Source organism: Orbicella franksi, chromosome 8 (genome assembly GCF_964199315.1).
Source record: "Orbicella franksi chromosome 8, jaOrbFran1.1, whole genome shotgun sequence".
NCBI classification, from domain to species: Eukaryota; Metazoa; Cnidaria; class Anthozoa; order Scleractinia; family Merulinidae; genus Orbicella; species Orbicella franksi.
The window spans coordinates 24,872,614-24,899,279 of NC_138152.1; the positions used below are offsets into that span (position 1 = coordinate 24,872,614).

Here is a 26,666-nt window from a genome sequence, read left to right on the forward strand (position 1 = left end):
CGACGTTAAAACGAAAACGTTAACGACGAACACCGTGGCATTACCACAGTAGTGACATCACACAGAGGCGACGCCATTTTTGATTCCTCAGATGAATGAGTTGCCAATAATCGGATACCCCCTGTTTGCGCAAAGAACTCTGGGATTGTCAGGGGGCAAACATTGCAAGTCGCTAGGAGGAAATGGATGGGGAAATGTCGTTTCGACGCCAAAAAACATGGTTTGGGGGAGAGATCAACGCTTTTTCGCCGTTATTTTATCGCGAATGGATTTTGGCAATGTTGGTACATGAAAAATGTAAGTTTTTGTTTGAATAACCTTGGAATAAGTGATAAAATTCACCGATAAACTCCCCTTTTCTTGCGTGAGGTTTATTGTGAAATACATTGAAGAGAATATTGAAAATTTCAATACACGCCTGATCTCGAGAGGCTACCCGGAGCACATGGTAGAAAAGACCCTCCGAGAAGTTAAATATAAAGACACAAAAGAAGCTCTAAAACAAAAAACGAAAATTGCAGAAGGAACTACTACCTTTTGTGTCGGGCAATTTCACTGAACCGTCGATACGATACTTTCGAAAGCATAATCACGCACAAATGACTTTTAAATACAAATGGGGAATTTGCGTTTTTCAAAATTGATCTCCTGCAATGGCCTTCGTCGTAAAACGTGTCGCTGTGTTTTTGGACATCAAACTTGACAGAAAATTTCCAAAACAACCAATAGGAATATCGACAAACCCTCACACGGTTTTGATGATTGATGCCTCGCGAATGATATAATGCAATAGCTTTGTTGATGCGGTCGAGTTTGATACCCGATAAATTCGCTCAATGGAACGTCGGTCGTTTCGCGCTTTTAGGTCGCGTTCGCCTTATGATTAAAAAAAATTGAGGCAAAACAATTTTTATCGAATAGAGCATTCTATAACCTTTGCATTGATATATAATTTGTAGTGGTTGTCTTTAAGACAGCGCGGTAATATTTTTTTTCGCTAAGGACACCCGCGAAGGTTTACGGTAACCTTAATCAACCCCAGACAGTACAATGATCGCCACCGGGCTTATTTCCAGTATTATTTGTATGACTGAGCTTTCAAATAAGCCAAAAGTAGCCCGTACACAACTTAAAAGGCTTTACTGGATTATTTCCTCTCGATTTATACCTAATTAATTTTGTAATATTTTCAGACCATTACGCGATGTAAATTTCACAATAGACCTCACGCAAGCAACGGAGTTTATCGGTAGATTTTCTCATATATTTCACGATTATTCAAACAAAAACTTACATATTCCACATATCAACATTGCCTAAATCCATTCGCGATAAAAACGACGGCGAAAAAGCGTTGATCTGTCTCAAAAATCGTTTTCTTATACCTCAAAACAACTTTTCGCCATACATTTCCTTCTAGCGACTAGCAATGTTTGCCCCCTGACGATCCCAGAGTTCTTCGCACACAGGAATCCGATTACTGGCAACTCATTCATTGCATTGCGCATCCCTACTGCGCACGATTTTCGCGTCATTAGCGCGCGCCCACGAGCGCGTGCATATGCAAAATGGTGGCTTTTGCTAAATGGCTTGCCTTGCGAGACACAAGTCATCGTTTTTTCTCGGAAACGAGTACGGGGACCCAACGATTTTTTCATTCAGATCGAATGCAGCGATCACCTCCTTTCTGTACAGTAAGTATAGACCGATTTCTATTGCAGAGTAAAAACTTATCACGGAAAATGAGAGCATAGCTAGCTCGTAAAAGATAATATGTGGCCCCAGAAAACTGCGTGCTTGTGACATATTGTATCCCTATTGACTAAAGATGAGTGCCCTTATCATGAAACGCACATCAAATTGCTCCGTAACATTTATGCAACACATCCATTGTTGTATTTCTCGCTTAACTTTCTCTCTATTTTTCTGCTCTCTTAAGGTTACAGGGGTGTCTCGCGTGCAAGCAATGTAGCGAGTGCAGTTTAAGCGGTCACCTAAACCCCTATATCAAATTAAAACTTATAGAGCTGGCTATCAAACTATACCAAGAATTTTGAAATAAAATGAATTGTCGAATTTTTCACTACCACTAGATGCGAGCGCCCGAATCACCTTTCGAAAGCTACAAGTCAAAGCGAATTTTGTTTTTTGCCAATTTCATTTTTTCCTCGGTCTCAGGGCCCAATGCGCTAAAAAAGAGTGTCTGCGTTTTGCCATATTCAATCGCAGTAAAAAGTTACAGAACATTTTCGAAATAGGATTAAAAAAATGTGGAGTGATCGTACAAAAATCGCTCTCGAAGAAAAAATATTTTGAAATTAACAATTCGCAGACACCTTCTAGTAGTTTATATGTTAAACTAGCTACTGTCCAAATTTAAGGGCAACTGAACAAATTCCCTTTTTGTTAGAACTCTTTACTGAGTGTCTGCTGCAAGCGAAAAAATTTATTCGAGAAAACAATGCTAAGAAAAATCTTCTGCTTCGCAAACAAACTCCGCCGACAAACGCCTTCAACTTGGTTCTCACATAACTGAGACAATCAGTGCAGGGAAAGTTTACTACCGTTAACCTCCTGGTGAAATTTACGCGCGAAGCTCTAAAAACCCCTTGTGTTTCGCAATGCGCTCAAGGCGCCGAAGGCGGAGAGATAATTTTTCTGTAGCTCGGTTTTTCTCGAAGCTGGTCACTCTGGCAAAATGGGGAAGACGAAAAAGAAGACGCACGCTAGAGTGGCTGGGCGAAGAAAACAAATAAAAGAATGCGCGGTGGAGCAACTGTGCTTGGGTAATATTTCAATGGATCTCTATGAGTCCAACGATTCGTCGATATGGGACTCATCAGAAGAGTCTCTGTCAACATCCCTGTCATTGCTGTGAAGTTCCCAAATTTTTACAGAACCTTATTTACTCTTACCTTGAATTTTTTGTCCGCCTTATACGATAGCTATAGCTTCATTTGCGTGGCGAACTTCGGTTTTTCGCTCACTGATGTATTTTCACTTGTTCTTCGCTGTTTTCGCTTTTTTTTTTACCTGTCCCATGTATTTAACATGATCTATGTTTACTTATAACTTAATAGAATTACACCTAATACCAAAAATGGTGGGTAGTCAGAACAACAATGCTGATCAACTGAGTAGTCAATTCGTGACACCCGTACAGGTAATTCCCGCGAAAATCGTCTCGGTTGATTGCATGAGCACCATAGGGCTGTCAATCAAGAGGTAAACTTTTACTTCCGGCGAAAACGTAAAACCGCCATTTCTCCGCCAATATTTAGTCTTTTTCAAAATTTCTTTTCAGAAATTAGAGATTATTCTTCGACCACTACTTTGACCCAAAAATCCAAATTTGAAGAAAATTGCCGACCTCAAGGAATTATGGGGTTTATTGAAGGTCCTCTTGCTCCTAAACGAATACGGGGACCCCGTTATTTATTTCAAATTTTAAGTTCTCAAGTCTGATGTATGTTTCTATCCATTTTTTGGATCGTCAAGGAACGCTTCTGCCCAAACATCCGCTGCTGAGGAGATAAACTTACGTTTCAGGTGAGCTTACTTTGTGATTTGTAATTCGTGTTAGATCAATCGCTAAAACTCGTTTTACTTGGGGCTATTGTGCAACTGGTTGTGGGTCGGTTTGGATCTTTTTATGTATCGTTCTTTCGTCGGTTGGTAGGTTGTTGATCATTTTAAGTTATTTTTGACCATATTAGATGATATGAAGTCATTTAAGAAGCCCTGTTAGGGGGGGTACCCATGTCCCTTGTCTGAAATTCGCCACCAGCCATGTCGGCATTTCGCAAGATTCCTATGTCGCCTGTCGGAATTTCATCTCAGAGGAGTTCTGTCGGGAAATTTGACCTTGTTCCTAATACCTTTGTTTATTTTTAAAAAAACCGACACAGTGCTCTCAAGTCTCACGTATGGAGCATGAGGCTCACGCAAACGAATTCAATCTTGCGCTCTCACGCTGAAACTATTATTTCTCACGGCGCATTGAAGGTTCCTTGCTGTTTTTGTCAAGTACATATATAACTAGGTATCTCTTTGGATATAATTTACTCCTTGTACGTGTTGCACTTGCTTCAAACACTCAGCAGTAGGAATTCTTATGCAGAGCCAGCATTTCTCCAGTCAGTGGGTTTAATGATTACTTTATGGTTGCTTTTAAAGCATCACATTTCGACTCAATGAAGGAAAAGACTTCTTAGCTACTTCAATTTTTCAAAATTTTGTAAGGGCTGGGGGCGTACTGGGGGACATATTGGGGGCATGCTTTCTCTTTAGGATTTGGATTATTAGTTATTATTATGTAATTTTTTCTACCTGATGTTTTCACCGTGTATAAATAATGATTAAAGATTAAAGATTAAAGGGCTTGGGCATACTTTCCAGCGCTAAAGTTGCTAACCTCCTACGGGATGTGGAGGCATGCTCCCCCCGGGAAATTTTGAAGTTTAGACGCTTGGAATTGCAATTTTCAACCATTTCCCAGTCAGTATTTGGACCTAAAGTGCAATCGAACCTATTACTATTTTTGCCATGTTTATTTTTAACAACCGTTCTTTGACTCAAAATCTCAACGGCCTCAATCAGATAATCTCTCCAATCTATAATCTTCCTTTGAATTTGGCGTAACCCTTACCCTGTGCTGAAGACGAGAAGACCTTGGCAGCTTTCCTTTGTCTCTCTCTTCCTTCCATAATGGCATTTGTTGATGATACAGCTTCATATTCTTTTACTGGTGACCCACTAATAAAAGTATAAAGCAGACGGTCGAAGATCTCTTTCCTTTTCCCTTAAGCGTGTTTTTAGGCGTTTTAGCGCACTGCTCACTCAGCTGAGTGAGAAAAAATACTCAGCAATGACGGACTCGATTTACTCGACGTGGACGTTTTAGCATATAAAAGAAAGCCTGGGTTTCACGACATCGCGCGTGAGCGAGGAAAACACATTTAAAACTCTGGAAATGCGTCTTCACTTCGACTCAGACGTTTAAAACAATCACTGCATTCTCAGTTCCGAAATTCGTTGTCGGTCTATCTTGCCATTGGTGTCGCTTTCTCTCTTTCGCTGGAGTAGTCTGTCATTCGTCGCCAATTCATAGCTCTCATGTCGCCGTTTCAAGGCCATGTCGCTGGTCGAAATTTACCCCTAACAGGGTCTCATTTAAGATAAGCGGCTCCTATTCGTTTTCAAGAGTAGGACACGTTATAGAACGGCCGAAGTCACGCATCAAAACCAGGGCGAAAAAAAGGTCATGTAAGTGCCGTGATCAAAACTCATCTAACACGCGTTATTTCGTTGGTCAGCGAACGCCCAAAGTGGCATTAGAGTAAAGTACAAAAGTATCTAGGGTAGTCTAACTTGAAAATAAAAAATAAATTGAAAAGAAAGGAAAAACACAACCCCAGTCTTAACTTCTCGTCTGTAAGCGCCCTTTATTTGGTCAGTAATTTTTACATATCGTAATCTCTTCAGAGATATAAAATTCTACTCGAATAATCGAGTGGTTCCCTTACTGTGCAAACAAGTTGAACTCGTTTATCTTTATTTAAGTTAATTAAGTGAAGACAGAGCATTACTGCAACTACAATCTGAATAAATTATGCGCAAAGTACTCTATCTGTAAATTTAAACAACTACATGTTTCCACAAGTAGGAAAGCATGGCACCAGATCACGCAGAAACAAAGAAATAAGGAACAGAAGAGCAACTTTCGTTCCACAAAGATGATCAATTCTTCAATTCCTTATATATTTTCAAAGCACATTTAGTCAAACTGATCACGGGAATATCAGAAATCATCAATTGTCGAAAAGATATTGAGTTGAAACAACACGAATTATCCAAGGTATCGATACAAAGGACTACAAAGGAAAACTTTGTTCTTAATAGGGGTCATGACTTCTACTTACGTGCGAAATGACCATTTGGAAGACTTTTTGTGATATTTAGCAGATTTTTTGAGAATTTCCGGAAATACATTTAATCGATTTTCCATGTTATCTGTGGAAAGGCCTACTTATGACTTAAGTGCACCAAAGCTTTCACACAGTACGTAAATTTGGAATTCTACTCTGTACCCGCAACTATCTGTTTAACTCCCTAATCTGTGCCTCTTCGTTGACACTAGCTCGTTTTCTAAGTGATAGCCAACTCGGCTGGGTTCTGCTCACTGATCGCTCAGAGAAAACTGGACCGCATACTCCAGCTGTTAGTTTCAAAACTAGCCATATGTAGCCAATCAGCAAGGCGCTCGGATAATGCGATGTACCAATCACAATCGTGGTAAAAAAAAAAAACCTTGTAACCGGAGCAAAGCACGGGAAAACTTGCAACAAGCGCCAAGCGCAGGAAAATAGACGTAAGGCAAGACACAATTACTTTCGGTTCGGTACATGATTGGACCAAAATATAGACGTTTGCGCGTATAGGTTGAACGACTATTTTCAACCAATCACTGAGCCCATTGGATTTAACACCAAACTACACACATAAGTATAAAAAGCAAACGAAAACAGTACTGTTCTATTAATACCATACTACACCAAGTTACAACTCGAACAGTTCTGTTTGTTACTGAAATTCATTTACGAGAATTTATTCTTTCTTTCTCTTCAGTCAACCGGTAAAAAAAATCTCTTCCTTTCCGTAGCTTTTTACAAGAAATATTTAAGAAGATAAACAAATCATATATTCATTTTAAGTGTCGACCGCCGCCCCTGTTCCCCCAGGGAAATACGTTCATTTTTTGTCGGTATTTCGTTGCCTAGTATGAACGAACAGCAGGGGGGACACTGGCACAGTCCTTCTGATCCAATGTTTCATCGATAACACCCCGGTAATCAAGTGTAACCTGAAGAAGACAAAAATAAGACAGAATTAGCTTTACAATACCATGCAGCCCATTGAGGTGGATTGGGTTCACAGCACTGCAAGCAGGGGCGGATCTAGGGGGCTCATGCAGGGGTGCGTACCCCCCTCCCCCCCCCCCCACCCCTTTGAGATGACGTACGGCTTTCTGGTATAACTAGTATCCTGCAAGGAAAAAACTATGTGGTTTATTGGTGTTGAAGTAGAACATGGTGCACCCCACCTAAGTAGACTGCGAGTAGTCCCTCTTTCACTTAAGGTCGGCGCGCACAAGGGGACTAGCCCCTGTGACTAGTCCAGCAACAAGTCGCGGGGACAAATCTCATCGTGTGACCTGGCCATTTTTGCTTCAAAATCTAGTCGCACAGACCAAGTTGGTCCCTGCGACTGGTCCCACGAATTCAAACCAGTTTGAATTCTTGGGAAAAGTCCCTGCGACTTGTTGCTCAAAACGCTTAGTGTGAACTGTATGTGGGCCAAGTCCCTGCGACCAGTCCCTTCGTGTAAACTCTTCAGGGGACTAGTTGCAGGGACTTGTCCCCTCGTGTGTGCCGACCTTTAGTCCGTCATGCGTGACGCGAAAGACAACCGCGAGAAAAAAATGGCTGCGCGAAATCCTGGGGGCGAGGAGCGCGACACGCACGACGGACTAAGCGAAAGAGGGACTACTTGAAGTCTACCACCTAAGAAAAATCCTGGATCCGCCCCTGGCAAGTGAACAAACTTGTGTCTCACTCTGTCCGGCTTGGGATCAACAGTCTTAAGAAGTGAATCACGCTATATGTAATACAGTTGCATCGCATTTCCAATTATGAAAGAAGAGAGTTGAATACATGGGACGCACATTGTGCAGTTGAGCAGAGAAGTTTTCACGAATCTAGACAGTCATTCATTTAGAAGAGGGTTAAGTAGCAGGAGGGTTTGTTTTCTTTCGCTTGATAACAGGAAGAGCGATCGACACTATGTAAATACGGCAGGGAAAAGCACGACAATAAAATTCAGACATTCAAGATGAACTTTACCGGTGTGTGTGTGTGTGTGTGTTTTTTTTTTTTTTTTTCTTTTATCTAATGACGCCATGATCAGGCATATCTCTGAGGGCGTTCTGATAACCAGAGTACCAGAAAATTCATTGATGAATTCGAAAAGAAAGAGGACCTTTTTGCGCATCCCTAGTCTCACATGACAGAGCGTGAAGGATATTCCGTGACTCTGCACTTGAAGTAGATACGTCTCGTGGCTGCTTATCTCAATGGATTTACGGAATCCAATATGGCGTACAAGTGATGAGGCTGATGTTTTAGCGAAACATTTCTTGTAGTGCCAATCTTACAGTTTTTAAACTGTTTTAAGAGCTTTTCACAGTATGTGGAAAGAATATCGAGAGCAAGATGTCTTTTAATTCGTTCGTAGGGTTTGTTTCAGATTCTGAAAACAATGCCGAGGGTATGCTATCAGAAAATTTAAGTTACAAACCTCTCCAGTGTTATGATCAGTCCATGCCAAGGTGTGCTTTCTCCAGTGATTATCAAAGGGACGTGCCGTTTGACCGTCGAGTGGCTTCGAGTAATCGTACTCATCGATACGCTCCTGAAAAAGTTAAGTCTGTTAAGGCTTGCATTGCACAGTGCTGGCGGCTTTGGACATATCGTGTAAGATAAAAAGCTCATCACCAAACTAAGACTTTTAAGTCTCTTTTACTAGTAACAATCAAATTAGTCCTGTATATTCGTAACGTAGACTGTTTAGTATTAAATCAATATGCTACGTTATGTTTTCGTTACATTACGAAACGTTATGTGATGTTATGCTACACCACGTTAGTTACGTTACGGTGCGTTACGTTGCGTTACGTATGTTATGAAAAGTTGCGTTATGTCACCCACATGCGCAATGCTGATCACATACCTTGAAATCCTCCCGGGCATGCGCTCCACGACTCTCCTTGCGAGCCTCGGCTCCATAAAGAGTCTGTTTGCAGTTGATAAGAAGGTTCTGTAGTTCTAGTGTTTCCACGAGATCTGTGTTCCACACCATACCGCGATCAAACAACTGGAAAACAAAATCATACAAAACAACATCAGCGCTGCTTGAAATAGCATTTAGTAAACAGGACACGTATTCCTTCGCGCGCTTGAATCTTTGCGCGCTTGATTCTTCACGCGCTTGATTCTTCGCGCGCTTTTTTTCTCGCGCGTTGTTTGGTCGTTGCTGTGACTTGAATTTTTCGCGCGCTAATTAAAAACCAATCAGAGACACGATACGCTTTTCTGTAGAGGTACGTCATTAGAATGGAATGTTTAGTGCCAAAACTCGATCTCTTGCAAAGAAACAGTTCACTTGTCTTGAAATTACAATAACGTCTACGTTTCCACTACAAGAACGAAAAACGTGGTCTTCTTTCGCAGTTGGAAACACGCGAAATAAGTTCAAAAAGTCTGTTTAATATCCATGTTTCTTGTTTCTTGTTTTATTTTTGCCATTTACAAATATAATCAAACACATCAATGTAAGTTATAGGCAAGGAAACCCAGAGAAGCCAATAGGACTTATGAAAAGGACTACCTTAAATACCCAAGTCTTAGCAAGAGAATACAAATGCTGTCATCCGATCGCACACAAAATGATCTTAATTTTGGATAAAAAATACCGTTCGAAACGACTAATTCGAACTCTGTTATTTCGCATTCGCCGTTATTTCGAACTCGTCATAAATTTCTTCGGATTTACCCTTCAGTCATTTACTATCGGCTATTTCGAACTCCCGCTGTTTCGAACTATTTTTGGTTCCAAATAGCGAGGTTCAACTGTAGCTAAGCAAAACTAAAGGCGCATTCTGGCTGAAGTTTCTAAATAACTGTGACACATGTACACCTAAAAATAATGTAAACACACAACGTTCACATTGGATAAAGCAAACTGGAGTCCCTTTGTTCAAGTATAATTTCTGTGAAGGTGTGTGAAACTTCACGTTGTATTTAAGATTTCCATTTCGTCTCAGAAAAATTAAGGCAAGAAATATTAGCATGTTCGTGTAATGTTTAAATGAGCTGTTACCTTAAGGTCTTCGGTCTGTTTATAGATCTCGTCAATCTTCTTACAGCCTTCCTCCAATACGGTACCAGTCCTAAACACAGCCGCGTGGGTCTGCATGATCTGGAAACGACAGGAAAGAAGGACACCTTATACGGGAGTTGTGTGTTAACGAGGTTTTGGGAAGGTTCATTAAACTTTACTCCGTCAGCTTTTTTAGATATTTTGACAACGTATAAAATCACCCTTAAGTTGAAGGAAACCTGAAAATAATAGTTTACTACGATAGAAAAACACCAAAGAGATAATAGTAAACCATAAAGGTACAAGGATGGTTAAGAATGGAGAAGATTAACACGGATGACAAACGATGAACTGGGCTAAACTTATCAGGATGCGCAAACCGTGACAAAGCTCCTTTATATCGTTAAAACATATAAGTGGTCTAACACAAATTTCAAAATCCTCCTGGAGGGTTACAGACCACTGTCGCAAGCCCGAGAAAGGGCAGAACAGAAAGAACTATAGAATAAGAACTCAAAGACGTTTTTTTTTCCTTATTTTCCCTCGGCTTGTGATGTAGTTCCTCTAGACAACTGTTGCTTTTGTTGCCATTGCTAGATTCCTTTTCGGCACCCATTACCTACCTTTTGCATGTTGAGTCTCAAATCCGCGGTTGGTGTACGTCCATTGGCATAGCGTATCTTGTCCAGGTTGGCCACGGACTCTTCGCCTGCATTCTGAAGGTACAAGAGACATATGGTCACCATCTTAACAAAGTCTAAAATTTCGCAAGTATTAACCTGGTCGCACGAAAACAACATCCTAGAAGGTTACCCTGTAGGGACAGTGTTTCTGTCCCTACATTTTAAAAGCAAACGTATTATTTTCAGCTTGATGGCTAACATGTGATTGTCCCGTGCTTGACTCCAGTTTCTCCTCCAGTATCTCTTGAATGAAGCCACTAACAGTATTGCTAGCCCCTCCCAGGATGGGACAGTAATCTACCACATATTCCCCCTCCCCTCTCAGCATTTTGTCACGTTGCAAAAACAGTCAACTGGCATCGATTTAATCACCATGGCAACTAGAATGTCTTCCGTTACGACCTATAAAATCTCTCAATACGGAAAAAAAATTCGTTTTTATCTTACCACAGGAAGCTCCGGTATTGCATCAGCGGGCTTGTTAAACTTGGCAATGAAATTAGCGCATGCTCGTCCGAAGACCACCAGGTCAAGTAAGGAGTTGGCGCCCAGTCTGTTAGCGCCATGGACTGAAGCGCACGCGGACTCGCCGGCTGCCCAGAGGCCTGGTACGATTTCATCTTTACCGTCTTTCTTTGTCAATGCCTGCAATGAAGTTAAGGACACTAGCATGAGCGCCTGATATAGGTTTGGCTGGATGCGGGATGTGAGTAGAAATGAAGGCGGGATACGGATTGACAGGACTTTTAATAGCGGGATGCGGGATAAAATATTTCGACGGGAACGGGATTTACTCATTTTGAAAGACGGGATGTGGGATAGTGTTAAAATTTGTCTATTAAGCTCTTCACGTTTGCTGTTAATAACCCGTCTCAGTGTTACAACTCCACTCAAAATACAGTGTAAAGATACTGCATGTAATATATCAAACACTAAAGACCGTGTTTGAACACATTTGCAAAAACCAAGAAGAGAGTGGAAAATATGACGCCTAGCGGAGTTCTTTTTGACGAACTTCGAGGTGTTTGGAAATATGGTCAAACAGAGTCTTTCATGCTTGATATATCTTCTCAATTGAAACTAAAACTTAGTGGAAAATACAGAAATGAAATCGTATAAGTCCAAACACCATCATGGTTGAGGTTTTCTTAGTTTAAAATTGGAAAATAAGTTTGAGAAGAAATATATTAAAATTCCGTAAATCCTCGAATTAGCACCCCCCCCCCCTCGAATAAGCGCCCCTTCAATTAAGCGCCCCTCCTATCAGCCAAAATTTAAAATAAGTGCCCCCCCCTTCGAAGCACCCCCCTCCCCCCATTTCGTGGAAGAGTAATGAGACAACAAGGATGTATAGTTTTCGTCGTGTAGTATTAGATTTGTGCATTGTTTCAGTTTGTGAACACGTTACGTTTAAAAAAAAAATTACAAGTACTAAAGGTGCTGTGATTTAAACTTTAGGATCAGCTTTTTATGTCAATAAACAGCTAGTGTTGCTGTTTATGCGCATAAGATGTACTAAAAAAATGATCATGTCAGGCCACAATTTGGGAAAAATTTAATAAGCGCCCCCCTCGAATAAGTGCCCCCGCCCCCGTCTTCTCCTAAATTTGAAATAAGCACCCCGGGCGCTAATTCGAGGATTTACGGTATCTCATGTGTAATCTTCTCGTGATGCTCAAGACTTGTTTGTTACAGGGTAACCTACAATTATACAGGGCTTGTTGGAATTTTATGGAACATGTATATTTACATGGATGCTATCAATGTCATCATCTACCAACTTCTCCCAAACCTGTGAACACATTACCTGTCCCATGTAGTTGCTCGGAATGCCACCCATGTTGTAATGCACCGTGGGTATAACAGGGATGGGGTCTCTGGTGACGTCCACACCAGCAAAGATCATGGCGGTCTCAGAGATGCCGGGCAGTCGTGTCTTTAGTGTCTCGGCTGGGAGGTGAGACAGCTGAAGGTAGACATGGTCCTTATCAGGACCTACACCTCTGAAACACAGCGAACCAAATCAAATTAACAATTGAGTCATGCTTTACATGTAGAATGCTTCACTGAGTTAAGAACATCCAGGAAGTTGGAAGAGCCTGAAAGAACCACAAGAGGTGCTCAAGACGCAGCTGAAAGCAATTCTTATGTTTCAGTTGTTTGACTTTGTTTCACTCTTATAAATCATGAGACAGACAGTTAAAAAAGAATAACTGACTGACAGACAGACCAAGACAGACAGACACTGTGACAGGTAGACAGACAGACAGACAGACAGACAGACAGACAGAGAGACTGACTGATTGATTATTTTAAAACAATATGAAAATAGTCCAGGTACTGACCTTCCCTCTCTAATTTCTATTGTCATTGAACGTGATACAACATCTCTTGATGCCAGATCTTTAGCTGTAGGTGCATAGCGCTCCATAAAACGTTCTCCCTGAAAAATGGTAAATTTATCAAAACAAAGCAGAACTTCCTATTCTCTCCTCTACAGAGGTTCTATCGACGCAGCATGACCGGTGGAGACAGCGTGGCCGAGTGGTTAGAGCACTGGATTTGAAATCCGTAGGTTCCAAGTTCAAATCTCCTTCTGACCGTCAGCTGATGGTGTTCTCAGTAACCCCGAGTTCAACTTCTAGGCTGCGCATGTAAATAGCCAACTGGTCTGCCTCCCGCCAGTTGGGATTCTTAACCTAGTTTTGTATGTTGATTTGAATATTTTTTTATCATTGTTTGTTTACATTGGTCCTGAAAAGCCCCACCGGGGAGTGGCCAATTAAGTGTACATTTTTACACATTTCTCAAAGAAAACGTATTCAAAAACACACCCACTGCATAACGATAAGGCTCTGTAAACTAGTGAGACAATCTCAGATAGTGCAGGTAAAACTCTCCGAAAAGGAACTCCAGAGAGAGGCTTAAATAACAAATCCAAACCTAAACCGCTATCGGCGGACATCAGTGTAAAAAACCTAGCAGCTATACTAGGAATCGATGCTGAAAATGTGCCTACACTACTGTCAACATTAAAGGAAGTTGTAAACAATAAAGATGTTGAAAAGTACACATGTCTGTTCACTGAATGTTCTAACACTGCTAACACAGACAGAAAAAATAAAAGGAAGGGAAAATCAAAAATCACAAAAACACAAATAAAAACCAAAAAGCGTAATGAACGCAGAAAACTATCAACCTCTTCTCATACAAAAAATAACGATAGATTTATTAAAAATCTATCGAAAGCGAATTTGACTGACAACCAAATTAAATTGCTATCAAAGGGATTAAAATTTATACCAACCGCCACAGTAACGAAAACTAAAATACGGCGCCAACTCTTGCGAGATTACAAGGATTTCGCGAGACGAATGCGCTTAAAATACATTTTTCACGGGCAAAACAAATCAATACATCCCTTCTATGTCAAATCAAACTGGGAACCGCCAGTCCAACCATCAGTCACATTAGAAACCTACCTGGAAGAGGTTAAACGACAAATCGCGGAAATAAAAATAACCAGACAAAAACCAAACTTGTCACGCAAAGAACGTAAAGCGCTAAATGTTTTACAGCAAAGCAAAGATCTTAATTTCAAAAAAGCGGACAAGGGAAGCACACTTGTAGTCATGGATAAAAATGATAAAATACAAGAGGGCCAAGTCCAAATCAATGACCTAGATAATTACAAGCCTCTTGACAAGCCTATAGTTAAGGATACACATACGAAGGTGTCACGCTTGATCTCAGAACTACACCGTGGCAACTACATTGATGACATGACTAGAAAGTGGTTATCTCAAACACCAAATCCACCACGGATTCCGGAATTCTATACCCTTACAAAGATCCACAAACCTACTCTAGTAGGAAGACCAATTATCTCAGGCTGCAGTGGGCCTACAGAACGAATATCAGCATTTGTTGACACGTTACTTCAGCCTATTTCCATATCACAAGCGTCTTATCTAAAAGACACTACAGATTTTATTAATTTCATTGAAAAGACGAAAGTGAATAAACAAACATTCCTTGTATCAATGGACGTAACAAGTCTATATACTAATATACCACAAGAAGAGGGTATAACTACAGTATGCAGAGCATACGAAAACTTTCACAGAAATAACCCTCCTATCCCCACACAATATCTCAAAGAAATGCTAAGCCTGATACTGAAAGAAAATTCTTTCCAATTCAACGGTAAGAATTATCTACAAATCCACGGTACCGCCATGGGTACTAAAATGGCCGTTGCTTTTGCAAATATTTTTATGGCCAATATCGAAACAGAGATTCTTAGCAACAGCGTCGCAAAACCCACAATCTGGAAACGATATATTGACGATATTTTTTCTTTGTGGGATGTCAGCCAACCTTATATAGACAAGTTCATCGAACAAGCAAACTCACATCACCCTACAATCAAATTTACAGCTGAAATTTCAAATACTGAAACTACATTTCTGGATACAGTTGTATACAAAGGCAAACGATTTAGAGATCAATCCATCCTGGATATAAAAACACACTTTAAGCCAACTGAAACCTTTCAATACACTCATTTTTCCTCTAGCCACCCACCGGGTGTCAAAAAGGGATTCGTGAAGGGCGAAGCTCTAAGACTCTTACGAACTAACTCTTCAAGAGCAACATTTGAAGAGAAAATTTACAAATTCAAATCACGTCTCCTTGCTAGAGGTTATCCAAAAAATCTGATCGAAACACTCCTTTCAGATATTAAATTCACAGAAAGGGAATCGGCGCTAAGACAAAAACATGAAAGCCGGAAAGAACTCTTGCCTTTTGTAACACAATATCAACCATCAGTGCCCAACCTCAAAAATGTTCTAATGGAAAAATGGCACTTGATACAAAATCAGCCTTCTCTACGGCAAATTTTCAAAGAGCCACCACTAATATCGTATAAAAGAGGTAAATCCCTAAAAGACATACTCGTAAGAGCAAAACTATAAAGGGGTCATATATTACATGGTACAAAAGTTTCCATTGTTAGAAGTTGTGCAGGCCTGTCACTCCTTGCTAATTCCTACTTTATCATTGTTTGTTTACATTGGTCCTGAAAAGCCCCACCGGGGAGTGGCCAATTAAGTGTACATTTTTACACATTTCTCAAAGAAAACTTATTCAAAAACACACCCACTGCATAACGATAAGGCTCTGTAAACTAGTGAGACAATCTCAGATAGTGCAGAGTGTAATGCATAGCTCTGACGCAGTACTCATGACACAGTTCCTATATAACCCCTGCCATTCACTCCTGGTTTGTACTGACCTTGCTAGTCAGCTAAGAATTTTGATGAGACATAATCTTTGCAGTCTGCATGTTTGATGTGTGTATTTTCATTCCCAGTCCAAGAATAACTTACAATTAATTACCGTTTGTCACGACAGCTCTCGAATTTTACTGTAGTGTTTTACGTTGATTTTTACCCATTTTAAATTAAATAATACATTGAAGTTGCGAACGTGACAATTTTACTCTTCACGAAAACGTTTGTAACTTGATACTTTTGTTTTCCTTGCAAAGGTATGTAACCTAAAACTCTCGTTTTCTCGAAAACATACGGAAGATGTGCTGTAGTATTCTTTTCACAGCTGGAGATGAGTGGAAGAAAGTTGAATGTCGGATGAAGAGGAACAATTTGCTTTATTTAAAACGCAAATTTTCTTTTGACCGATAAACAGGAACTAATCTAATTATCAAATTGTCACGGAACAGCACGTTCTGTTTCCACCTTTGGAGTTAAAAAATAAAACCACGTAAATTTAAAATACACACTGATATCGATCAATACAACTGAGGAGCATTTCAACGAGAGGTATTGAAAGTAAACTAGGCTACTTGCCCGAGATTATATCCTTCATCGGTGAACGATTCCTCTCAAAGACTGATAAAATTTATGCTTTCAGCAGGTGCCACGGAGTCTGCAGCAATATTTGAGCAGTTTCCTAGGTTTTTTGTTCAATTTGACAAATTTTAATGCCACTTACTCGGGAGAGTTTCAGCTGCGGGTATGAACATTTTGGTCTCTTTGATGAAGACAATTAAAGGATGAAATAAATGCACTAGTGTAGTTTGGAAACAATAGATGATATTTCTTGAACCAAGTTAGGCGTAATTCCAAAAGACACGCAGTCACAGTAACATCCTTGTATCGTGCTAACGATGCTACAACGCATGCGTATGACTTACTGGGGTTCTACCACAAGGAAAAGCGCTCAACGTTAGTGTGTGATATTGTATGAAATGTATCTTCCACCTGATATATGTAGTTGACACTAATGCTTATTAATCTGAGCATGCGTTTAGAGCAAAATAATATTGGTTTTGTTCTAAAGAGAAAAGTACCACAAGGAGAGCAAGGGGCTTTCGGAAACAAATTTATAGCTTTTTGAAGTGATTAAAGAAGTAAGGTAGGTACATGCATCACCCATTTTACAAGGTGCACACAAGTACCTACCTCATCCTAACCCTCTCTTGCTGCAAGCCTAATTAATTAAACAAACATTAAAGTGTACACCTTATTTCCATAGTGCCATATTGCCATATTACCATAGTGCTTTAGCGATGTCAACCCCCAAACCATCCCAATACTGCACTCTGCACTAAAAAGAGAGATTCCCAAACAGTGCACATCACAAACATGTAGATGTACTTCCAGCTGTATGCATAGCATCTAAAAGAATACAATCTATTGCCTATGATAAGCAACTGCACACAATACCTCACTGTTGATTAGATAGCCTCCCTCTCCTCTGCTTCCTTCAGTAATTAGACAACCAGCCCCATAAATTCCTGCAATAAAAATATGTATGTTTTACAATTGATAAGATAGAATGCAGACATGATTTTTCAGAAACAAGTACAAGTGAACAACACAGTGTTTGTTTAGTTTTGCATTTTCAGGCTTTGTAAAAATCTTTGCAGCCTCGACAAAATGATGTACAAATCTCTTGTGTTGTTAGACATGGTAACCTTTGATCAGTATGGCACATTTTAGAGAACCTCAGAATGGCAGGTTTAATTAATTTTGATTGCAACATAACAGTACCTGTTGGATGAAACTGGACAAATTCCATGTCCTGGTTGGGGAGTCCTGCTCTTGCTACCATAGCTGTTCCATCTCCAGTGCAAGTGTGTGCTGATGTGCAGGAGAAATATGCCCGACCATATCCACTATAACAATATACAACAATAAATTATTGATTTAAGAAATCAAAAAAGAAATCAAAAACATTTACTGTAATTCCACAATTTCTGAGGTTTTTCAATCTGATTCATTATCTACATTGTACAGTATTTTGTTTTTTCTATACAATTATGCAATGAACATGAAATTTAGCAACGTGCAATGTATTATTTATTTATCCACTTCATGTACAGTGTTACCATGTGATCAGTCAACCTCATCATCTGATAAAAATAAATACTGTACTTGTACATGTATATGAATGTTGAAAGCAGTGGAAATGCCACAATCCACATCTCAAATGAATACACTACAAAACAATTTAAGATAATAAAATACTTATAATCATTATTACTTACCCTGTTGCTATGACAGTGTTCTTTGCCCTGAATCTGTGTAGTGAGCCATCCTCAAGGCACAATGCTATCACACCAATGCACTTTCCTTTGTCCATGAGAAGATCCAAAGCAAAATACTCCACAAAATACTCTGTGTTGTATCGTAAGGACTGAAACGCAATAATGATATTGGTTTTAACTGAAAAGTTGACATGGCTAACAGAGAAACAATTCTGTACCTAAAGTTATCACCTGAATCCAACATTAGCAATAATTTATACAAAATGAGAACTCTATAACTACAAGAAAAAGTTAACTCTATTCATTAGTTGACTATTATTGGCAGAAAATGAGGCAGACTGTTGGGTTGATGAACTCTTTGTGTCTTATAAAATTTATAAGAAACTTTAAAGAGCTCATCAAAGCCCAGAACGTGTAGTTTACACAAACTACATTTAATGCAGATTGTGTAAACTACACGTTTTGGGCTTAGCCTCTTGTTCAACATAACAACTGAGGGCTAACACTAAAACATCTAGTTTACATGAACTATTGATTTGACACTTTAAAGAGCTTTTCCAGCCTTGAATTACTTTTTCATCATATTGTCACGCACCTTATGAGCTTTTTGCCCACTTCTACTGATAGATCTAGAGGTGCTAGTTCATGATACAGTTTGGTTCTGAACCCATACTAAAACAATCACACTATTCACGTTGTTTTCTATGAACAACAGTCAAATGAGCTGCATCCTCTTGACTATTCACAAATAGAAAACTTGAGCTCATGCCAGTTATATTCAGTTGTGAACAGCAGCTGGGGTTACATTAATGTTTCCATTAGGAAGGCAATTGGTTTTTCACAGGCAGGCAAAACTTTTTAAACTGAAGTTCCTTATAAGAAAAACTTCATTAGTTTGTCAAACCAGGTAGAAAAAAAAATCATCCTCACAGCCGGTCAACTAGCCTGGTGCAGGCCTGGTTCTTTTGGAAACACCTGCCGCAGTAGTGTAGGAACTTGCTCACTACTCACTAACCTGTCCGTACAAAGTGTGAAGCAAAGAGTGGCCTGTTCTGTCAGCAACAGCACAACATCTGTGTGCCTGACCACCCTTGCCATAATTGTAACTCTGACCACCAAATGCACGTTGATAAATTTCACCTTTCTCTGTGCGACTGAATGGCATTCCATAATTTTCAAGCTGCAATGAACAACCATGATAACACTCAAAAACAAATATATATTACTGGTTTCCTCCCTATGGGGTAAGGAACAATGACATCTTTGTTACATATTTGCTTTCTGTGACTCTTGTAGAGTACATTTCTCTGAAGAAGACAGCAGAAGGTGGTCAAAAATTCAGTTTTAACATTTTTTTAGATCTGTTTTACTCCTTCTTTAGAACTTTAATCATGGGCACAAATCGCTCCTGACCAACAGTTTTAAATATAATGACCTAACATTATTATTTGATCTATTGCTCCTAATGGCTTACCCATACAGTAATTTGATTTATACACAATGTCTCTGTGGACATTACAGTGTATAATAGAACCTGTTCACAAAATTAATACTGGGCACACATATCATGAGGTAACACTGGTGACTGGATTGTAAGGACAGTAGACATGGCTTTTAATCAGCTACAGTAATAGTGAATTTGGGTGCAGAAAGGTAGTTGAGTACAGACCTCAATCACTGACTTGGGTGCCTCTTCAGTCATGTAGTGAATAGCATCCTGATCACCTAGCCAATCACTGCCTTTCACTGTGTCATACCTACAAATGTGAAGCACAAAGTAACAACCTTTTAAGTTTAACAATCAGTAAGGATTGTGTTACTTTGACTTTGGAGACACCAACACATTGCCAGAAAATATCCATACTCCCCCTACCTCCCCAGAAGGGATTGGAATTTCCTGGGGGTGGGGGGTTCCATAAGACCAAAACATTTAAAGAAATGTACGAGGCTCGATTGGAATTTCCAAAGGGGTGTGGTGGGGGGTAAGGGTGCTTAGAAAAAAATCCCTTCCATAGGGGAGGTATGGATAATTTCTGGAACTACACATTATGAGAACTTACAAGTATGCAGGCTTTTAGTTATATGGGCCTCAAAGCAACCTCTGGGTGCCCACTTTTTGAGGAAAATTATTGTTTTATTTCTCAAATGTTCCTTTATAAATTGATCATAATCATTTGAGCAATACATACATAGTGCAATTTGGATGCCCACTTTTCAAATCCTAGCTGAAAGCCTGCATGTACATGATGCTCTGTAAAATTCTTTTTTTTTTCACTATAGTAAGTGCATGCCAAAAACCATTACATACTCAATATTGACTCAATAAAAACACAGAACAAGCTCATAAAAAAGCGGTTGGCAAAATGATGTGGAGGCCATAAAAATTAACATATAAATTTACAAAAAGTATCATTGCTTTTACTTAAAATGGTACCATTGAGTAATCAAATGCAACTGAGTTAGAGCAGCTTTCTTGCATGTGTAAAGTTCTATGAATTGTACAATGTACCTGTTTCAAGTACTGTATGAGAACAAAATAGCTAACAAAACCAATCACTTGTTACTTACATATGCCAGCGCCAATCATCAGGTTCCATGTTTCCAAGAGCAGCATTGATTCCTCCCTAATGAAAGAACAAAGATGTAACTTGTACAATCAGTCCTGACAAAAATTTTTCAAGCAGAGAGTAAAATGTCAGACAAAAGAAGTAGTAGATGGTAAACAGAGATAGATTGTTAACTATTAGTCAGGATTAGCAAACTCAAACCATGTAGGTGCTAAAATTACCAGTTGATGGCACATTTTGACAGGGCTTTGCAACATTGACACCACTTTCAAATCAATATACACAGTACAAGAACGTCAGCAGCTCATGTTCAAATTAATGGAACAGTATATAACACACATGCATGCATGACAGTTTAAGTAAACGTACCATGGCTACATGTACCTAAGTATCATGAAGATTGCCGGGAAAGCGAGAGTCAATATCACTTGCTCAAAAAAGATTTAATCTCTATACAGAGTAACCATTGTTTCACTCCTGTGCATTTGGACAGTGTAACATAACAGTGTAACTGTTGTAAACTCAATGTATTACCTGTGCAGCAACAGTATGTGATCTTGTTGGAAACAGCTTTGTGATACAAGCAGTCTTAAATCCCTCATGTGCAAGACCAAATGCCGCACGTAAGCCAGCACCTCCAGCACCAACCACCACTGCATCATAGCTGTGATCTACCACAGGATATTCACGTGATAACTGTCGGGCAACAAAGTATTACTCATCGACCAGGAAAATACAATTATTATACTATTGCTAAAGATTAGGAACCTACTATTTCATGAATTTAGTAGTACAGGTAAAATATGTACATTCTTTGAAACTGAGGTGTCTGGAAACCCAAATGGTGAATAGTCACAAATAGTCATGAATAGCGAATAGCCAATAGTACGAATAGTGCGAATAGTGCGAAAAGTGGTGAAAAGTCACAAAGAGACACAAATAATGGTAAATAGTGGTAAATAGTGGTAAATAGTGGCAAATAGGGGTGGAAGGGGGATAGTGACCAATGACAGCAATTTGGTACTCAGTACCTCGCAGTCAACCTTGCAGCAATGTGGGATGGGATTTTCCTGCTAAAAAGGGGACATTAACAGGTGTTTCTAAACGTAATTTCTTCTGTTTTCACCGCTGCAAAAGCGTAAATACGTCTTTATTAGGTTATCCTTGTGTTTTCTGTTTTTTTTGTGTGTGTGTGTGTGTGTCAGTGACGGACAGCCATAGCCTGAGTCCTTGGAAGAAAAGGCAATAAATTCACTGAAATTCTCTTGCTTATTTGGATAATTAATTAATGCAAGATATAGCTTAAATGTTGTTGTTTTTGTGACTGGTTATAGCAGCAGCTCATTTGTGTCTTTTCAGTTGATAAACTAATCACAGGCCACAGAACGTGCTTGGTCGAATCTATCAGCCTCTGCGGATAAACGCTACGTGTATTTCTCCACGTGATCAATTTCAACGAATCCAGATCAGCGCTGAACTAACTAATGACAGCTATTTGTCACTATTCGCAACTGTTTGCGACTGTCCGCCACTATTTGCACTATTTGCACTATTCATACTATTCACTATTCGGGTTTTCCAGACATCCTTGAAAATGTTTTGATTCAGTGAAATAATTCTTCTGCTATTATTCTGCAAAGAAAAAAATCCTGTTGTTTTCCCTGATTTGAAATACATTTGGCATGGCTAATTCAAACTCAATTGAAGGGGTGAGTGCAAAACCATGCTAAGTGACGATTTGGGTGAAAAAAAAATTTTTCGTGAAAGGGCTTGAATTCTTGCATGTGGTCTTCAATGTAATAGAAAAACGTGGTCCTGTATTTTTGTCGCTGGTTTTTGCTTCGTTTATAAAGACGCCACTAGGAAAACCGAGTGGTTTTTCTGCATACGCAATATCTTGAAAACAAAGCGAAGCTTGGCGGAAAAACTACGGACATTGTTAAACATACCTAAACAAAACTGCATGCAAAATTTGGAGCGTTTTCGACAAAGTTCACTTTTGATTAAAATACCTAGCGCCCTTTTCCCGCCGAGGTCTTCAAATAAACGAAGCCGCGCCTTTGTTATGATAAACAGAGCCAATCCTTTGTTATAATAGCCAAGCCAAGCCTTTGTTGTAAGTCGAAGTCTCACCTCGGTTTATCATAACAAAGGATTGGCAAGCCGCATCCGCAAGGACTTTGATTTCACTTAGAAAGCAGCAAAATGTCAATTTCACGCAACGTATAAGCTCAAAAATGCTGATTTTAGGTCAAAAAAGGTTTAAATGTTGATTTCACGTTAATGCGTGACAGCAAGGAGGTTGATTTCTCTTAGAAACGAGCAAAATGTCAATTTCACGCAACGCATAAGCTCAATGATGTTGATTTCAGGTCTAAATAGGTTAAAATATTGATTTCACGTTAACGTGTGACGGCAAGGATGTTGGTTTCCCTTAGAAACCAGCAAAATGTCAATGTCACACAGTGCATACGCTCAATGATGTTGATTTCAGGTCTAAATAGGTTAAAATGTTGATTTCACGTTAACGCTTGACGGCAAGGATGCTAGTTTCACTTAGAAAACAGCAAAATGGTAATTTCACGCAACTTATAAGCTCAATGATGTTGATTTCACGTGAAAACGCGCTATAAATAGGGTTGTCAGATTAACAGATGAACCCTTCTCCCCAATGTACGGGTCTCCATACATCTGCATGTCCGCTGATCCCAGAAGCTCAAAACACTACAAATCATGCCGATTTAAAATAAAATCAACGCAAACTGGATCACAGATCTATGTTACAATCGATCGCTACTTGTTGGCCATTCTTATGTTTAAACAATCTAGTTACCAGTTCGAAAAACGTCCGCAGAACGTGATCGCAATGCATGCCAGGAAGGGTCTTTACACTTCGTGCGCGGGAAAATATGGCGGTCGATATAAGACAAATTTTATAAGTCTAAAACCAGTTCTTGCTTTCCAAACTTTGACGCTAGCAATGCTTGGCAAATGGGCCATGACTCACCAGAGGGTATTTTTTTGGGGCAAGAACTGCTCTTGGACTTTGCTACCTGGCTCGATCTGACTTCGAACGCCGATAACACGATTACGGTATATCAGCTGTCTTCGAAGTTTCAGAACACATTTTGATTCTTTAAAACGTGCTGATGACTTACGGGTTTATCAAGACTTTATGGTGCCTCTCAACCACCAGGCAGGCACACAAGGTACTTTAAAACAATGTTTAAGATATTAGTTGACAGAGCTCTAATGCGGCACATCTCTTTTTTGTTCGATGAATTTCGTTTGACTCTCGATCGATTCATGTGTTGTGCTCACGTCACAATACCCGTGACTCTATATATGCTGCGAGATTTGATTTTGACTTCATACAATATAAACAGTCTGCCTGTTTACTGTTCAACAAATGAACTCCTAAAGACATGGCTAGGAAAAGCCAAGTATTTTCGCATACGTTATAACTCGAAAACGAAACAAAAACCAGCGACAAAAATACAGGGCCGCGTTTTTCTATTACATTGAAGACCACATGCAAAAATTCAAGCCCTTTCGCGAAAATTTTTTTTTCACCCAAATCATTACTTAGCATGGTTTTGCACTGACCCCTTCAATTATTTTGAATTCCCTGTTATTTCGAACTCAAAACCATTTCTCTCCGATTTGCTTTTCAGTCAATGACTATCAGCTATTTCGAATGAAATAGAAGGGTTCAATTGCATGTAATTACATGTATGCATACGTGTAGAGAAGGCCACTGGACTCTAGGCTGGATTCACAAAGTCTGGTTGGGATTCTGCTCCATCACATTCATACATTTCAGTTGATACATTTCACACCCAATCATAAAGTAACAAGTTTGTTACGGGCGTGAAGATCAAGGCCACAGGTTATTCAAAACTTAGTGACAGCATTAGACACAAAAATGTCATGTCTCATGACTGACTTTGCACTAAGCACACAACAAAAGTCTGTTTACTGAGACTGTACGCTCATTCCTTTCTACATATACCTCTTGAAAGTTCATATATCATTTGTTAACAATATTTGCAAATGTACATGTAGTAAACTCGTATCAATAGGGCTGAGTAAAATCTTTTTTTCATAATTTCATAACGAAAAATAAGACCACGTTAGGTACTCCGAGCTACAAAACGAAGTGTCAACAACAGACCGCAACCACTGATTGCACTTGATTGTCACGCAATTCCGTCGGTTTTACGTCAAAAAGGCAAGCAATTTTAAGAAAAGAAAAACTCAAATATCTTATGCCCGACCGTAATTAAGATTTCCCTACTTGAATAATTGTATTCTAGGGCACTGAACTGAAGGAAATCGTTTTTATGAGTTAAACATGACAACAGCCACGCAATGTACTTTGGCCTCAAGTATTACATAACGAAAGCGCATAAACACAGTGTATATGTCTTACGCAAGCATTGTTATAGTCCGTTACACGTCCAAAATACGATGACCATCAACCAAAAATCATTTAACAAACCTGTCCCTTTGCTGTACCATCTTGTGATCGTCTTCCTTCAATTTTAAAGTGAAAATCCCGACATCCTGAGACCCGCAAAGCAGATCTCGCTAACCCAGAGAGCTGCAATCGAATGAATATACCTTCTTTGGAAATCAACCAAATGACATTTAAATATTTCAGGTGAGTGCTTTACCTTTATAGAAGTTAGGACAGATCTGGTTTTTAATCCCGACAACATTTTTTTATCGCTTTTTTGGACGGAGAGAAAAGGCCTCCTCACACCGCCACCTCACAAAAATTTATCTACTGAAAGTTTGAAAGAGCATGCTATAATGACGCGATCTGCTGACCGGTTCTAGGAAACGTTGGGCTCAGTTTCTGACCCGAGACAACCCTCCCCCAAACAACCCTCCCTGGGAGAGTTAACTTTTCACTATGTCGTTGAAAAGTCAAACAACCATTTATATGAAGGTCCCCGAGTTGTCTCGGGGGGGGGGGGGGGGGGGCGAGACAACTCGGATGGACGAGTTGTCTCACCTCGGCAGATAGGGTAACCCTGGCAGGGCGGGGGGGACAACTTTGCCTCGTATAAAAACTTTGGCTCGCCTGAGCGGGACAACTCACCGCGTGCCGAATGTCACGTAATACCTAGATTTTATATTTTAATGAAGAAATTTATATTACATGGGTAAAAATTAGTTCAACGGAGCCCAAAGTAATCGAATGACGAAAGGAAACCTAAAGAAACAGGAAAACTACACATTTGAATATCTAATAAGGGTATAAATAATCATGCAGGACAACTTTTTCTCATATAAACGCTCAATAAAGTTTCGTCGTGGGGCCGGGGATGCCTCGGGCCTGACCCGAGACCATATAAATAGGGCCCCTGGTTGGACGTGGTCCTAAAAAATTGGGAAGCGCGGCGAGCCGCGAGAGAAAGCAAAAGAACTTTCTTACGCTTTCTTTCGCCACGCTTTTCCCCTATTTCTAAGCTCGCCATTTTTCGCGCTGCGCCCCAACTAACTGAACACCTACAAGAGGACACTGATAGACACAAGGGACTGCCCGCGGGTTTGTCTAGATTTTTCGGGATTGTCAGGGTGGTTATGTTCAAATACCACCTTCTGTGAACCCAATCAGATATGGTCACTTTTCCACTGGCCTGCGATCAGGCTCTCGTGTTTGGGCCGGGAGTACTAGCGGCGAAGCTGCGAAAGACACACATCTCGCGGGCCAAAGCGAAAAGCCAGAAAACAGCGCTTGAGCACGAAACCCGGGATAGAGTGGGGGGGGGGGGGGGAGGGGTACTCCCTTATGTGGGCTATATAAGTATGTGCGGCCCCAAAGGGTATGGTGTTTTATTCGCTTTGGTCATAATTGGCCATTTTGATCATAAAGATGATGGTTTTTGCACTCCA

The 26,666-nt window shown here is 39.9% G+C and overlaps 2 protein-coding genes across 2 annotated transcripts; one reads left to right on the forward strand and one right to left on the reverse strand.

Annotated features, from left to right (window-relative positions):
* Nucleotides 1–5,537: 5,537 nt before the first annotated feature.
* On the reverse strand, nt 5,538–25,595 carry LOC145495835 (succinate dehydrogenase [ubiquinone] flavoprotein subunit, mitochondrial-like). Its single transcript, XM_081475421.1, has 17 exons — nt 25,439–25,595; nt 25,264–25,365; nt 21,297–21,458; nt 20,764–20,819; nt 19,865–19,952; nt 19,211–19,375; nt 18,196–18,344; nt 17,699–17,823; nt 17,372–17,442; nt 12,965–13,062; nt 12,427–12,622; nt 11,067–11,264; nt 10,560–10,652; nt 9,937–10,035; nt 8,788–8,931; nt 8,356–8,469; nt 5,538–6,862 (listed from the first exon to the last, which is right to left on the reverse strand). Exons 1-17 carry the CDS (start codon nt 25,481–25,483, stop codon nt 6,776–6,778), a joined length of 1,992 nt encoding a protein of 663 aa, XP_081331547.1. The 5' UTR covers nt 25,484–25,595; the 3' UTR covers nt 5,538–6,775.
* On the forward strand, nt 13,994–15,673 carry LOC145495731 (uncharacterized). The gene has a single exon (XM_081475329.1). It carries the CDS (start codon nt 13,994–13,996, stop codon nt 15,596–15,598), a length of 1,605 nt encoding a protein of 534 aa, XP_081331455.1. The 3' UTR covers nt 15,599–15,673.
* Nucleotides 25,596–26,666: the final 1,071 nt, after the last annotated feature.